Below are 12,995 nucleotides of genomic sequence, written 5' to 3'. Positions count from 1 at the left end.
GACAATATAATTTTTCACAAGAATTGAATTATTTTCAATACAATTTAAGTAAAACTCCTAGAAAAGATTTCATTATTTTCAAAAATGTTTATAAAATTCGTCGAAAAAATTCAATTAATTTCAGAAGAATGCAATTATTATTTTCAATTCAAATTCAATAACATTTTTTCATGAAATTCAATTTTTTTAAAATTTTAAATAAAATTCTTTGCACAAATTCAATTATTTTCAATAAAATTTTTTGATGAAATTCAATTATTTTTAAACAAAATTCTCTAGAAGAACTTAATTATTTTCTGCACAATTTCAATGAAATTCCTTGAAAGAATTTCAATTACCTTTGAAAGAATTGAATTTTTATTTTTAGAAATTTTATTATATTTTTATTACCAATAAATAAATAGATAATGTGCTTAGCAGGAAATCAATTGTTTTCAATAAAATTTAAAATTTTTGACAGGAATTCAATTATTTTTATAAATAATAAAAATTCCATTAAATAATTTAATTATTTTTAAAAATTATAATTTTTTGAAAGAATTCAATTCTATTTTTAAAAATTTCTTGATAAAATTTAATTATTGTCAACAATTTTGATAAAATTTTCTAGATGAATTCACTTATTTTTAGAGTAATTTGAATTAAATTTCTCAAAAGAATTAAAATTTTTATATTTGAAACAATTATCATTGTATTTTTACAAATTTTATAATTTTTTTTTAATATTTTCATAAAATACGTAAATAACAAATTTGTATGAATTACAATTTCAATAAAATTTTCTCATGAAATTCAATTTTTTTAAAATTTTAATAAAATTCTTGGTACGAATTAAATTATTTTATAAATAAGAAAATTTTTCAGAGGAATTCAATTATTTTCAATACAATATTAATAAAATTCCTTGATAGTATTCAATTGCTTTAAAAATTTTTTATAAATTTCTTTAGAAGAATTCAATAATTATTTTAAGTACAATTTTAATGAAACTTTTTATTTTTTATTAAATTAACAGAATTTAATTATTTTCAGAAATTTTTAATAAAATTCTTTGAAACAATTGTATCACTTTGTAAAATGAAAAAAATCCTCTTATTAACACAAACTTAAGGAGAATAATATAATTTTTATTTTTTTCCTGTGAGAATATTTTTACAAAACTTATTCTCTGAATAAGTCAATAGTAAATCTGAATTATGTATTAAAAATTTAAATTTATTGAAACAAAAGTGATATTTAAATTTGTGGAATTTAATCTTTTAATTTCAGATACAATAAAGCTAAATAAAAATAAATGAAATCCAGTATTTTTTTATAAAATAAATACCATTAACTGAATTTTGTTGCAATAAAAATCAATTTTTCTACAATAATTTATAAATAACTTTTTTTAAACTATTTTTGTATTTTAGAATATTAAATTACATTTATAAATTATAAATTATAATTTTTAATACTAAACAATTAATTAATTTTTTAGTTTTTAATTTTCAAAGCATTAAATTAGAATTTCATTAATTTAAATTCAAAATAAAAAAGAAATTACCAAAAAATAAAATTAGGAAACAAAAGAGCAAATAAAACAATGAATAGATTACCGGGATACGACGACTATATTGATATTTGCTTTTCTAGGTAAATAAAATGGATAATTTATAATTTTATGGAACCTTTATTTAGCAATTACAATTTTGTGTATGAATAATGTAGCACACGGATTTTAAATTGTGTGTTTTTTTATATATGTATATTTCATATAATGCTAAATGTTGGGTCAGATTGCTCGAGGTTTTTGTTAATTTTTTTCCTTTTACATACACAAGTATCTATAATTCTTTTTGCTCTTGTAATTAATCGAGACAATAAAAATTTATCTCTCGTTATAGACACAAATAAGATATTTTTTTGTTTATTTAAAATTTGCACACCTACTTACACATCTGACCAGCTACAATATTTTTCATATAATATATATCCCCATTTTTTTTGTCATTTTTTTAAAATGTTTTTCATTTTTTTTTTGTTTTTTTAAAATATTTTAATGGTGCCTGTTAATCAAGTCAACACTAAAAGAGCGCATTTATCAGCAAGAACCCTCATTTGTTAATCGATTGGGAATTACCAACTATTTAGACGAAAAAAAAAGAATTAATCAATAATAATTATATCTCTAGCAGCATTAATATAACAATATTCTGTGTGTAGCACTATTTTGACGTAGAAATAAAATACAAAGTTGAAAATATAGACAATTATATAGAATTGTCAAAAATAAGTTTTTAAAAATTCAAACTATTTTTTTGCAAAGAGATTTCCTATATTTAACGAATACTAAGATTAATACTAAGAATCTTCCGTTCGAACTAATTTTAATAAAACAAAAATTGCACTATGTGAGATGACAAAAAAGTTGTTTAAAATTGCAACAAAATTATCCGAAAATATTGGTTATTTTATCTTCTTTTCTTTTTTTTTTTTTTTGTTTAAAAAAGTATCGAACGTATAGAATCTTTAGACCTATGAATACAGTGTATACTTATAAACTAGATTAATAACTATTAAACGTAATGTATGATTAAAATAAGATATGTGGTTAAAACCCAACCTGCCACAATTAACACAGAGACTTTTCGTTAATAAATTTCCTGAATAATTCAACGATTCAGTGCCTTGCCTAGATATTGTGAGGCGGCAATGAGATCGCCAAATATCTCAGAAACACGTGGGAGAAGCTTTGTGAGCATTATAAGATGTTAGAGTAATCTTAACATTGTGTTCAAGAGAATGAATGCCTAATATATCCGCCAAAAGCCCGATAGTACATGTTCTACATATCTGCGACTAAGTACCTTGCCTGCTTGCCTTCTACATCTGCTGAGACTTTTCTCTAAAATTTAACGCCATATTCTTGTTTTAATTTATCATTCTTCCGATAGTGTGATTTTTTTCTTTCTGGTAAAAATAAAATTCTTCTGGTGAAAATAAATTTTTCTCTGGTGAACAAAATTTTCTTTCCGTTGAAAACAAAATTTTTTTGTTGGAAAAAATTGTTTTTCTGATGGAAATAAATTCTTTTCAAGTGAAAATAAATTCTTTTCTGGTGGATATAAATTTGTTAGAATGGTGTGCATTTAACAAAATTATAAAGGTTGAACTGAAAAATCTTCCTGTTGTCTCGTGCTAAAAACTGTTTTTATGGTACCTGAAAGGATAAAATAAAAATAAACGTGAGGATAAATAATCATAAATTGCAAATAAATAAAAAATGTCCATATAGGCAAAATAAAAATTGTCGACCTTGGTAAAACCATATTTTTAGAACATTGAATTGAGAAAAAATATTGTACGGACATTCAAAACAAAAATTGACATTTTCTTTTTATTTACTTTTTTCTTTTCTTGGAAGAAAAATTTGCCTAAAGCTTTGAACGTTTAAATGAACACGAAATATTTTTTTGTGTTACTTGATGTTTGATTTTTTTGTCTCCTAACTTTTCTAATAATATTTATTTTTAAATGCTTTCAATCTTGAGAAGATTTTTATCAAAAAATTTTCAAAATAATTAAATTACTTAGAAAACTGTTATCAAAAGTTTTGAAAATAACTTGAATTCTTTCGAGAAATTTCTTTAAAATTGTAATAAAAATAATATTGAAAAATTTTATTGAAAATAATTGAATTCTCGAGAAGAATTTTATTAAATTTCTTGAAAATTATTTAATTTTTAAAAAGAATTGAATTATTTATAAAAAAATAATTGAATTCATTAATGGAATTTTATAAAAAAATTTTTAAAATAATTGAATTTCATAAAAAAATGTCATTGAAATTGAATTGAAAATATTTGAATTCCTCTGAAAAATTTTATTATTTATTAAAATAATTCAATTCTTGTCAACAATTTTATTAAATTTTTTGAAAATCATTTAATTTTTGAGAAGAATTTAATTATTTATAAAAAAAATAATTTGATTCTTGTGAAAAGTTTTGTTTATAAAAATAATTGAATCTCATCATAAAATATAATTGGAATTAAATTGAAAATAATTGATTTCCTCTGAACAATTTTATTAATTATGAAAATAATTGATTTCTTGCGAAGAATTTTATTATTTTCAAAATTGAATTATTGAGAAGAATTTCATTATTTATAACAAAAATAATTTAATTCTTGTGAAAATTTTTTTCTGTTTATAAAAATAATTGAATTGTTTCGAATAATTTTATTAAAATTTTAGACAATAATTGAATTCTGTCGAAAAATTGTTTAACAAAATCCCAAAAATAATTGAATTTCTTTCGTGAAATTTCTTACAAATTGAATTCAATAAGTGAAATTAGATTAAATTAAATTAAATTAAAATTTTAAATCTGAAATTATTGAAAAATTGAAGTTGATTTTTGAAAATAAAAGTTTTTTTAATCTGCATAATAATAATAAATTGAATACCGCGTAACATTTGGTAATAAAATTTAAATTGAAAGAACTAATAAAAATGTCTCTGCACATTCGAACGTTCGAAACTTTAGAAAAACAAACAAATTGTTTAAGAAGAAAGAATGTTTGAAAAATTTATAAAAAGAAAATGTTTATTTGAAAAAATGGGAAAAATTGTTGAACTTGTAATAAAGTACGAATAATAATAATAATCGTGTATATGCCTTGACCAAGGTCTAAAAATAATGAAGATGGTACCTATTGCGTTAAATTTGAGAGATGGGTGCCGTCTTGAGATAACTACTCAACGGCATAGAGCATGTAGAGATTGCCAGCATCACTGCCTGGCGGAACCAAGGCGTGATTCGGCGGTAGCACCGAGAAGCCCAAGAACATGAAGGTACGCACCAGCATGGCTAAACGATAACAACAAAATGATTTAGAAGATAAAGACGAATGCTCATCATCACATTCAGTTTCATCATCAAATGAATCGAAGAATGAAAATCGACAAGTACCTCGATCTGAACGGTCTTTACGCAGACATACTACGATGCTTGTGCAGTGGAGTGTTTCTTCTGCGTATTCCAATAGAGAGACAAAGCCCTCTTTCGAGCCCTCTGGTAAAAGACAGCTCGGCACACGAATGTAAAGACATTTCCGCCAGATCAGAGTTTCCCATTCCACTGAAGTACTTTCTGTCAGCTGAAGAGCGAAGGTCAGGCGCAGTGACTCGTTTGCTTTTAATGCTTTTAATAATTCATCCTCCTAAAAATTTACAATTCCATTTTTTTTTATTATCGCTTCAATTTATTTAATATAACCTTCAATATCTTCAATTTATTTATTACAACATCCAATATCTTCAATTTATCTTTTATAATCGCAATTTCAGGGATGACAGTGATTTTTTTTTCCTGTAATTGGGGGTAAAAAAGGGATTTTTGATTATTTAGAAAGATATTTTGATTGTTTCTTACTTGCACAATGTGGGAGCTCACAGAGAGCTGACTCTGCTTGATCCCCACGCCGCGGCTCTCTGTGTTGACTGTTGATACAGACAATGCGGCATGGGGCACATCAGGACCACCACAGAGGCCCCACACCCAGCGTTATACAGTAATGAGGCTGCTGTCTAGAGCCTTCTTCGAGACTGTGTTCCACATATTTGCTAGACATTTCGCTGAAAAATATTCCAATCAATTAGTAAACAGAAAAATACAATAAATTAACGAAAACAAAAAGTACCATAAAATAAGTCAAATAAAAAGTACTATAAATTAAAGAAAAGACAAAAATAAATAAAAAGAAAATAAAAGATAGAATAAATTAATAAAAAATATTACAATAAATTAAAAAGTCTATAATAAAAAGCACCATAAAATAAGTAAAATAAAAAGTACAATAAATTTAAAGAGAAGAAAAAATAAATAAAAAGAAAATAAAAGATACAATAAATTAAAAAAAAGAAAAAAATAAATAAAAAGAAAATAAATAATAAAATACAAAAAATAAAATAAAAAGTACAATAAATAATAAAATTTAAAAAAGAAAACAATAAATACAATAAATTACAAAATATAAAAAAGAAAAGAAAAAATACAACAAATTAATTTAAAAAAAAGAAATTCAATTGGTAAATTAAATAAAATCAAAAAATTCAAGAAATAAAATAAAAATACAAAAAAAAAACCACAATAAATACAGTTTTTCTGCAGATATCAAATTGAGACAAAAAAAGAATCAAAAGTGTTGCGAAGCAACGTTTTAATTCATTTTTTGTCTCAATTTGATGTCTGCAGAAAAACTATGTAAAAATATGTACAAAAAATGTAAATTTTACACAAAATCAAAAATCTATTAAACGTTGTATTCCGGTAATCTGTTCGCAGTTTGAAGTTAGTTGTTTGCTTATGTGTTTCTCAACTTTTTAAATAATTTTTCTTGTTAAATTTTTTCAATTTTAAAATTAATGTATTGAAAATCATCGAATTGTTGCAAAGAATTAATTATAAAAAAATTTGATAATAATTGAATTTTTTCGAAGAATTTTATTATTTAGGAAAATAATTGAATTCTCGTAAAGAATTTTGTTAAAATTATTGAAAATTCTAATTAAATACTTTTTGAAGAATTTCTTTGAATTTTTTTTTAATAATGGAGTTTCTTTAATAATTTTAAATAAAAATTTTAAAGATAATTGAATTTTATGAACAATTTCTTTCAAGTTTGTAAAATAATCTTGTTTGTTAATAATTGAAATTAAACATTTAATTATTGAATTTTATTAAAATTTTAGAAAATAATTGAATTCATTTGAAAAATTTTATAACGAATTAAGAAAAAAATTGAATTCATTGCTGAAATTTTTTTAAAAATTATTGAATTTGTGCGAAGAATTTTACTATTTATAAATAGAATTGAATTGTTTCGAAAGATTTATTAAAAATTTAAAATTGTATAAAATAATTGAATTTTTCGAAAAAAATTATTAAAAATTAAAAAAAAATTGAATTCTTTTATGAAATTTTATTAAAATTGTATTAAAAATAATTGAAGTTTTGCAAAAAAAATTTACTATTTATAAATATAATTGAATTTTTTCGAAGAATTTATTAAAATTTTAGAAAATAATCGAATTTCAATGAAATTTTTCATTAAAACGAATTAAAAAAAAAATTGAATTCTTTCGTAAAATTGTTAAGAATGTAATTAAATTTTTGCAAAAAAATTTACTATTTCTAATTATAATTGAATTGTTTCCAAGGATTTAAAAATTTTTTTTTAAATAATTGAATTTTATTGAAATTTTTAATAAGGAATTAAAAAAAAAAGTGAATTCTTTCATGAAATGTTATTAAAATATTGTATTAAAAATAATTGAATCCTTAAGAAGAATTTTATTATTTATGAAAAAAATTGAATTCTTGGGAAGAATTTTGTCAAAAAATTTGAAAATAATTGAATTCTTTCGCAGAATTTTATTATTTATGAAAATAATTGATTTCTTGAGAAAAATTTTATTAAAATTTTTAAAAATCCTAATTAAATTCTTTTGAAGAATTTCTTTGATTTTTTTTTTTAAATAATGGAGTTTTTTTAATTATTTTAATTGAAAATTGTGAAAGTAATTTAATTTTATGAACAATTTATGAAAAAAATTGAATTCTTGACAAGAATTTGTTTCAAATTTTTAAATATAATTGAAATCCAGCGAAGAATTAAATTATTTATGAAAAAATTGAATTCTTGACAAGAATTTGTTTCAAATTTTTGAAAATAATAATTGAAATTCTCCGAGAAATTTTATTATTAATGAAATTATTTGAAATCTTCCAAAGACTTTAATTTTTTTTGGTGATAATTAAATTGATAATTGAATTTTTAAGAAGAATTTTTTTAAATAATTGAAATCTTTTGTAAAATTTTATTACTTATGAAAATAATTGAAATCTTGCAAAGCTTTTTATAAAAAATTTTTATATAATTTTTTCGATGAAAATTTAAATTATTTGTAGGAATTTAGTTAAGATTGTATTGGAAATAATTGAATATTTAGGAAAACTTTTATTAAAATTTTAGAAAATAATTCAATTCTTTTGTAAAATTTTACATCGAATTAAGAAAAAAAATTGAATTCTTTCGTGAAATTTTATTGATTTTTGCAAAGATTTTACTATTTTAAAAAACAATTGAATTGTTTCGAAGGTTTTATTAAAATTTTGTTGAAAAGAATTGAATTTTTACAATAAATTCTATTATTTATAAAAATAACTGAATTCTTCCAAAGAATTTTATTATTTATGAAAATAATTGAATTCTTCCGAAATTATAAAATATAAGAAAGAAAATAAAAAATACAATAAATTACTTAAAAAAAGAAATGCAATAGGTAAATTAAATAAAATTAAAAAAAATACAAGAAATATGTAAAATAAAAATACATTAAATACAGTTTTTCTACAGATATCAAATTGAGACAAAAAAGGAATCAAAAGTGTTGCCTCGCAACACTTTTGATTCCTTTTTTGTCTCAATTTGATATCTGCAGAAAAACCCGTGTAAAAATACATACAAAAAATATAAATTTTATACAAAATCCAAAAATATTTTCACAAAACTTGAACTTTTTTTTTAACACCTATACAAAAAGCCGGACTCTTTACCGCAGTTTATCATTATTCAAAATTCAAAGTTCAAATGAAAGGAAAAATGACTTTTAATGGCTTCACCTATCTATGTTTACTTTTCGTTATGTAGTTTCTCTCTTCTATAACTGAACACTTCGTAATCAATAGTTTTACGCCAGCAGTTTTTTTTTCTCTCTTTTTTTTAATATGTATAAGAAATAATATAATTCATTTATAAGGTTAAAAGAATCCTGAGAAATGATAAAATCGTGAGATAAAGAACTGATGACTATACAGTACACTTTCAAATAATCATTTGTGAATTATAAATAAATTATAATACAATATTCCAGTCTAATATACATTCGGAATTCCCTGCCAAGAGAGTTTAACCAGAGTTCAAGTGTAAATCCATTTTTTGAGGTCAAGGCTTTAAAAACATTTTAAGAAAAAAAATAATAAATAAATAAAATAATTGAACAAGCGAAACTTATATTAAATATCAAAAGGCAGTTTTAAAATGGTACATACTTTTCATTAATTTACGCGCATATATATAAAACATAAAAGTTGTAACAGTTCAAAAGAAATTAAATTATAAAGAAGTGTCGTAAAATCAGGTCTCGAATCGACTTTGATGCGCAAAAAAAAAATTGCGTCAAGTGATTGAAGATACGAAAAGTCGTTTATTTCATTCAGTGTTGTCACATAAATTTCATTTTTTATTTTGAAATTTGTTTCTTGAAATTTCAATTATTTTTTAATTTAAATTTAAATTTAACTATTAAAAAATTTTAATTTTTTGTGTTTAACAAAAGATTTTAATTTTTTGTTAAAAAAATAAAAAGTATTCATTCATTTTGAAAAGAATTTCAGAAGAATATTGAAAAATAATCAAACTTTTTTGAACTTTAAGTTATAAATATTAAAAATACACGATTTTTCCAAATTTTTAACAAAAAATCTAAAAAAATCGTAGATTTTTAAAAGAATTTTGATTAAAAATTGTGAAAATGAGTATTTTTTCGAAAACTTTAATAATAATAGTAAGAAATTATAAATTTTCCAAAAAACTGTTATTTATTTTATGTAAATGTTTCAATTTTTTAAAAAATACAAAATAAAATTGAAAATATGGAAAATAATTTAATTAAAAAAATTCTCCGAGAATTACTTTCTCAAAAAATAAGTTAAGTTAATATAATTTTTTGAAGCTAATTTTCATAAATTTTCATATTTTTATTTGAACATTTTCCATTAACATTTTTTAAGCAATTTAATTTTTTTAAAAAAATTTTGGAGGAATATTAAAAAACAATCAAGATTTTGAGAACTTTTAGTACAAAATATTGAAACTACTCGATTTTTCCAAATTTTGAACAAAAAATTTAATTTTTTTTGAAGAATTTTGATTAAAACTTTTGAAAATGAGTATTTTTTCGAAAATTTTAATAATTATTATAAGAAATTAAAGATTTTTCAAAAAACTATGATTTTTTTTTGTTAATATGTGAATTTTTGGAAATGTACAAAATAAAACTGAAAATAATTGAATTAAAAAAATTCTGAGAATTACTTTCTTAAAAAATAATTTAATTTAATTTTTTGAAGTGATAAAATTGAAAATAATTGCGAATTAAAAAAATTCTGGGAAATACTTTCTTAGAAAATAATTTAATATATAATTTTTTGAAGCTAATTTTCCTTAATTTTAATTTTCATATTTTTATTAAAATTCTTTAAAATTCAATTATTTTCCAAATTTACATTTAAATTTCTTAAAAGTCTAATTTTTTTTAATTTTATCCGAATTGAAAGAATTAGTTCTTTTTCACAAAATTTTATGCAAAATTTCAACTATTTAAAGTTTTTAATTCTATTATACGTTTATTTTGTTTTATTTTACATAATTATTTTCCATATTTTTTTTATTATTTTCTATTAAAATTTAATTATCTTAGAAAAAAACTCCACTATAAAAAAGTGTACACAAAAATAAAAAATCCAAACTAAAGAAAAATAATTCCTAAAATATTTACACTCTACGTCAGAAATGATTAAAAATTCATCGTAAATTTATTAAGGTACTATATAAAAGAAGAAACTCGTAAAATTTAGTAAATTTCTTATCAATAGTCTAAAACTCTTGCGTCAGTAAATGAAACAAATATTTATCAAACAGCTAAGTACCTCGGCCTAGGAGTCATTTTTGTTTATTATTTGTATGATAAATAAGGAAAAGTTGTAACAAGTTCCTTGAAAATCACTTCAATTATTATCTTTGCCCTCAAGGGAAAAGAAACAGCGGCAATTATTCCGAGAGTCTCAGTAAAAATGTACATTCACAATCTGAGAAAAATTACTGTTTTTTTTTTTAAAAAAAGAAAAATCAAAAATTTTAATACGTATTTTTTTAATTTTCCTTAGCTAAAAATTTAATGAAACTGACCAAATTTTCTGGTCACTCTTAATTTATAAACTCTGTAAATTGCGCATAGAATGATTTTTACTTAGACAATTTTAAAGACGTCATTTCAAATGGGCATTCTGCCAAATTTTCAAAAGTCTGTTTTCGTTTGGAGAAAATTTTCGCCACTTAGTCATTTTATAATATGGTTTGAAGAACAATTATTGAATTGTAGATAATACAATTGCAAAATATTTGGCTCTCATTTATTATTTCACGATGATTTAAGACTTTCACTTGTCTTAAAATAAATTAATGTATAATTAAATTTCGTGAATTTATTTTACAAACGAAAGTAATTTAATTATAGAATAATAATTATAACCAATAAATTCGATTTTTGCCAAATTTTTTTTTATCTCGTTAAAATTCGAATTTTTGTAGAAAATATATTTTTTTTATAATTTCAAAAATAATTCCTTTCTATTAAACTTTGCATTTATTTTATTTAATTTTATTCTAATAATTTTTGAAAATATTCGGATAGAAAAAAATATTCGTTCAAAACTCGAAAAAAATAACTAAAGAAGAAATAAAATTATTTAATCAAAAATTAATCAGAATTGAAAGAAAAATCAAATTAATTAAAATTAAAAGAGAAATAAAATTAATAAAATCGATTAAAATTAAAAGAGGAATAAAATTAATTTTAAAGGAGAATTAAAATTACTGAACGTTAAAAGAGAAATAAAATGAATAGAAATTAAAAAAGAAATCTTTCATTTTCGAAAAAATTAACTACGTGACTAAATGTCAATTATATTCGAAACTAAAATACATTGTTAGCCGTATTTTTTTCATTTCTTACGATAAAACCTATATTTCACCTTTGAATGTAAATAACAGTAAATGATAAGATCAAATTACTAGCATTATATGTACATAAACACTTATCAAGAAGATAAAGAAAAAAGTTAATTATTTTGATGTTCTGATTTCATTGTAAAGTAGAACTATTTAATTTGATTACTGAATGTTAAAATTTCAATTTTTTTTTCTTTTATTTGAATTCAAAGTCTATAGACTTTGAATTAAAATAAAAGAAAAAAAATTGAAGATTCGTTTAAAAACAATAAAATTAAAATTCACTTATCATGTAAAACATATATCTTTCACCATAAGTGTTATAATGACTCACAAAAAAAAGAAATTTTCCTAGATAATAAAATAGATGACGTAATAAATATTTTTTTCTAATTTTTCAATTAATTTTACCAATTTTACAATTCATGACAATAAAATTCGAAATTATGAAACATTTTCCTTGTACGTTTAATATTATTCTACTATAATCGTATTCGAATTATTATTGTTTACATGCGCCGAAAATTATTATCATTATTACTACTATGGAGATTATTCAGAATTGATATACGCTAGCGGTCAAAGTAATTATCACCGAGAGTTTAGATGTCAGGAATTTTTTATGCGTGAAACGCGTATAAAAATACAGTTGTAATTTAACACTCCTACCGTTGCACTGATATGATCAAAATTTTTTACTAATCATCTGTTATTCATACTTCCTCTCAATTACAAATCGAGATATTAATGAATCTTTAAATAACGCAGCGGAAATGCTAAAGAAGAACGACATCGAAATAAGAAAATCAAACAGATAAAAATGTTACAAATTAATGAAAATTAAGTACAGTTATAATCCGAATCATATTATTTATATTTAACCAAATATTCTAAAATTTAACAAAAATGTCCTAAATAGTTAACCTAAAAATTTAAATAAAAGTTTCGTTTATACCGTTTCGCATATTAATAATTTTCCTTAAAAACAATGTTCGTATTTACAAACAAGTCTCTACGAACGTACCTATTGTTAAAGAATAAATTTATTCATTTCGAAAAATAAGAAAACAAAGAAGTCAATTATTACATATTTACTTTGTTAAAATCAAAAACAAGACTTGTGTCAAAACCATGTGACTTTGTAACGAAAACAAT

At 21.2% G+C, this 12,995-nt stretch overlaps 1 protein-coding gene across 1 annotated transcript; it reads right to left on the bottom strand.

The window, feature by feature from the left end:
• Positions 1-1,652: 1,652 nt before the first annotated feature.
• Positions 1,653-5,551, bottom strand: LOC122505109 (ornithine decarboxylase antizyme 1; the record flags this gene model as incomplete). Its single annotated transcript, XM_043616566.1, has 4 exons — positions 1,653-3,202; positions 4,698-4,855; positions 4,958-5,207; positions 5,420-5,551. Coding segments are annotated over 3 exons (498 nt in total), but the record flags the coding sequence as incomplete, so codon positions are not given.
• Positions 5,552-12,995: the final 7,444 nt, after the last annotated feature.

The sequence above is a fragment of the Leptopilina heterotoma genome, unplaced genomic scaffold (genome assembly GCF_015476425.1).
Source record: "Leptopilina heterotoma isolate Lh14 unplaced genomic scaffold, ASM1547642v1 Lhet_340, whole genome shotgun sequence".
In the NCBI taxonomy this organism is placed as follows: Eukaryota; Metazoa; Arthropoda; class Insecta; order Hymenoptera; family Figitidae; genus Leptopilina; species Leptopilina heterotoma.
Note: the sequence above shows the minus strand (reverse complement) of the source record. Positions and strands in the feature narration are given on the sequence as shown.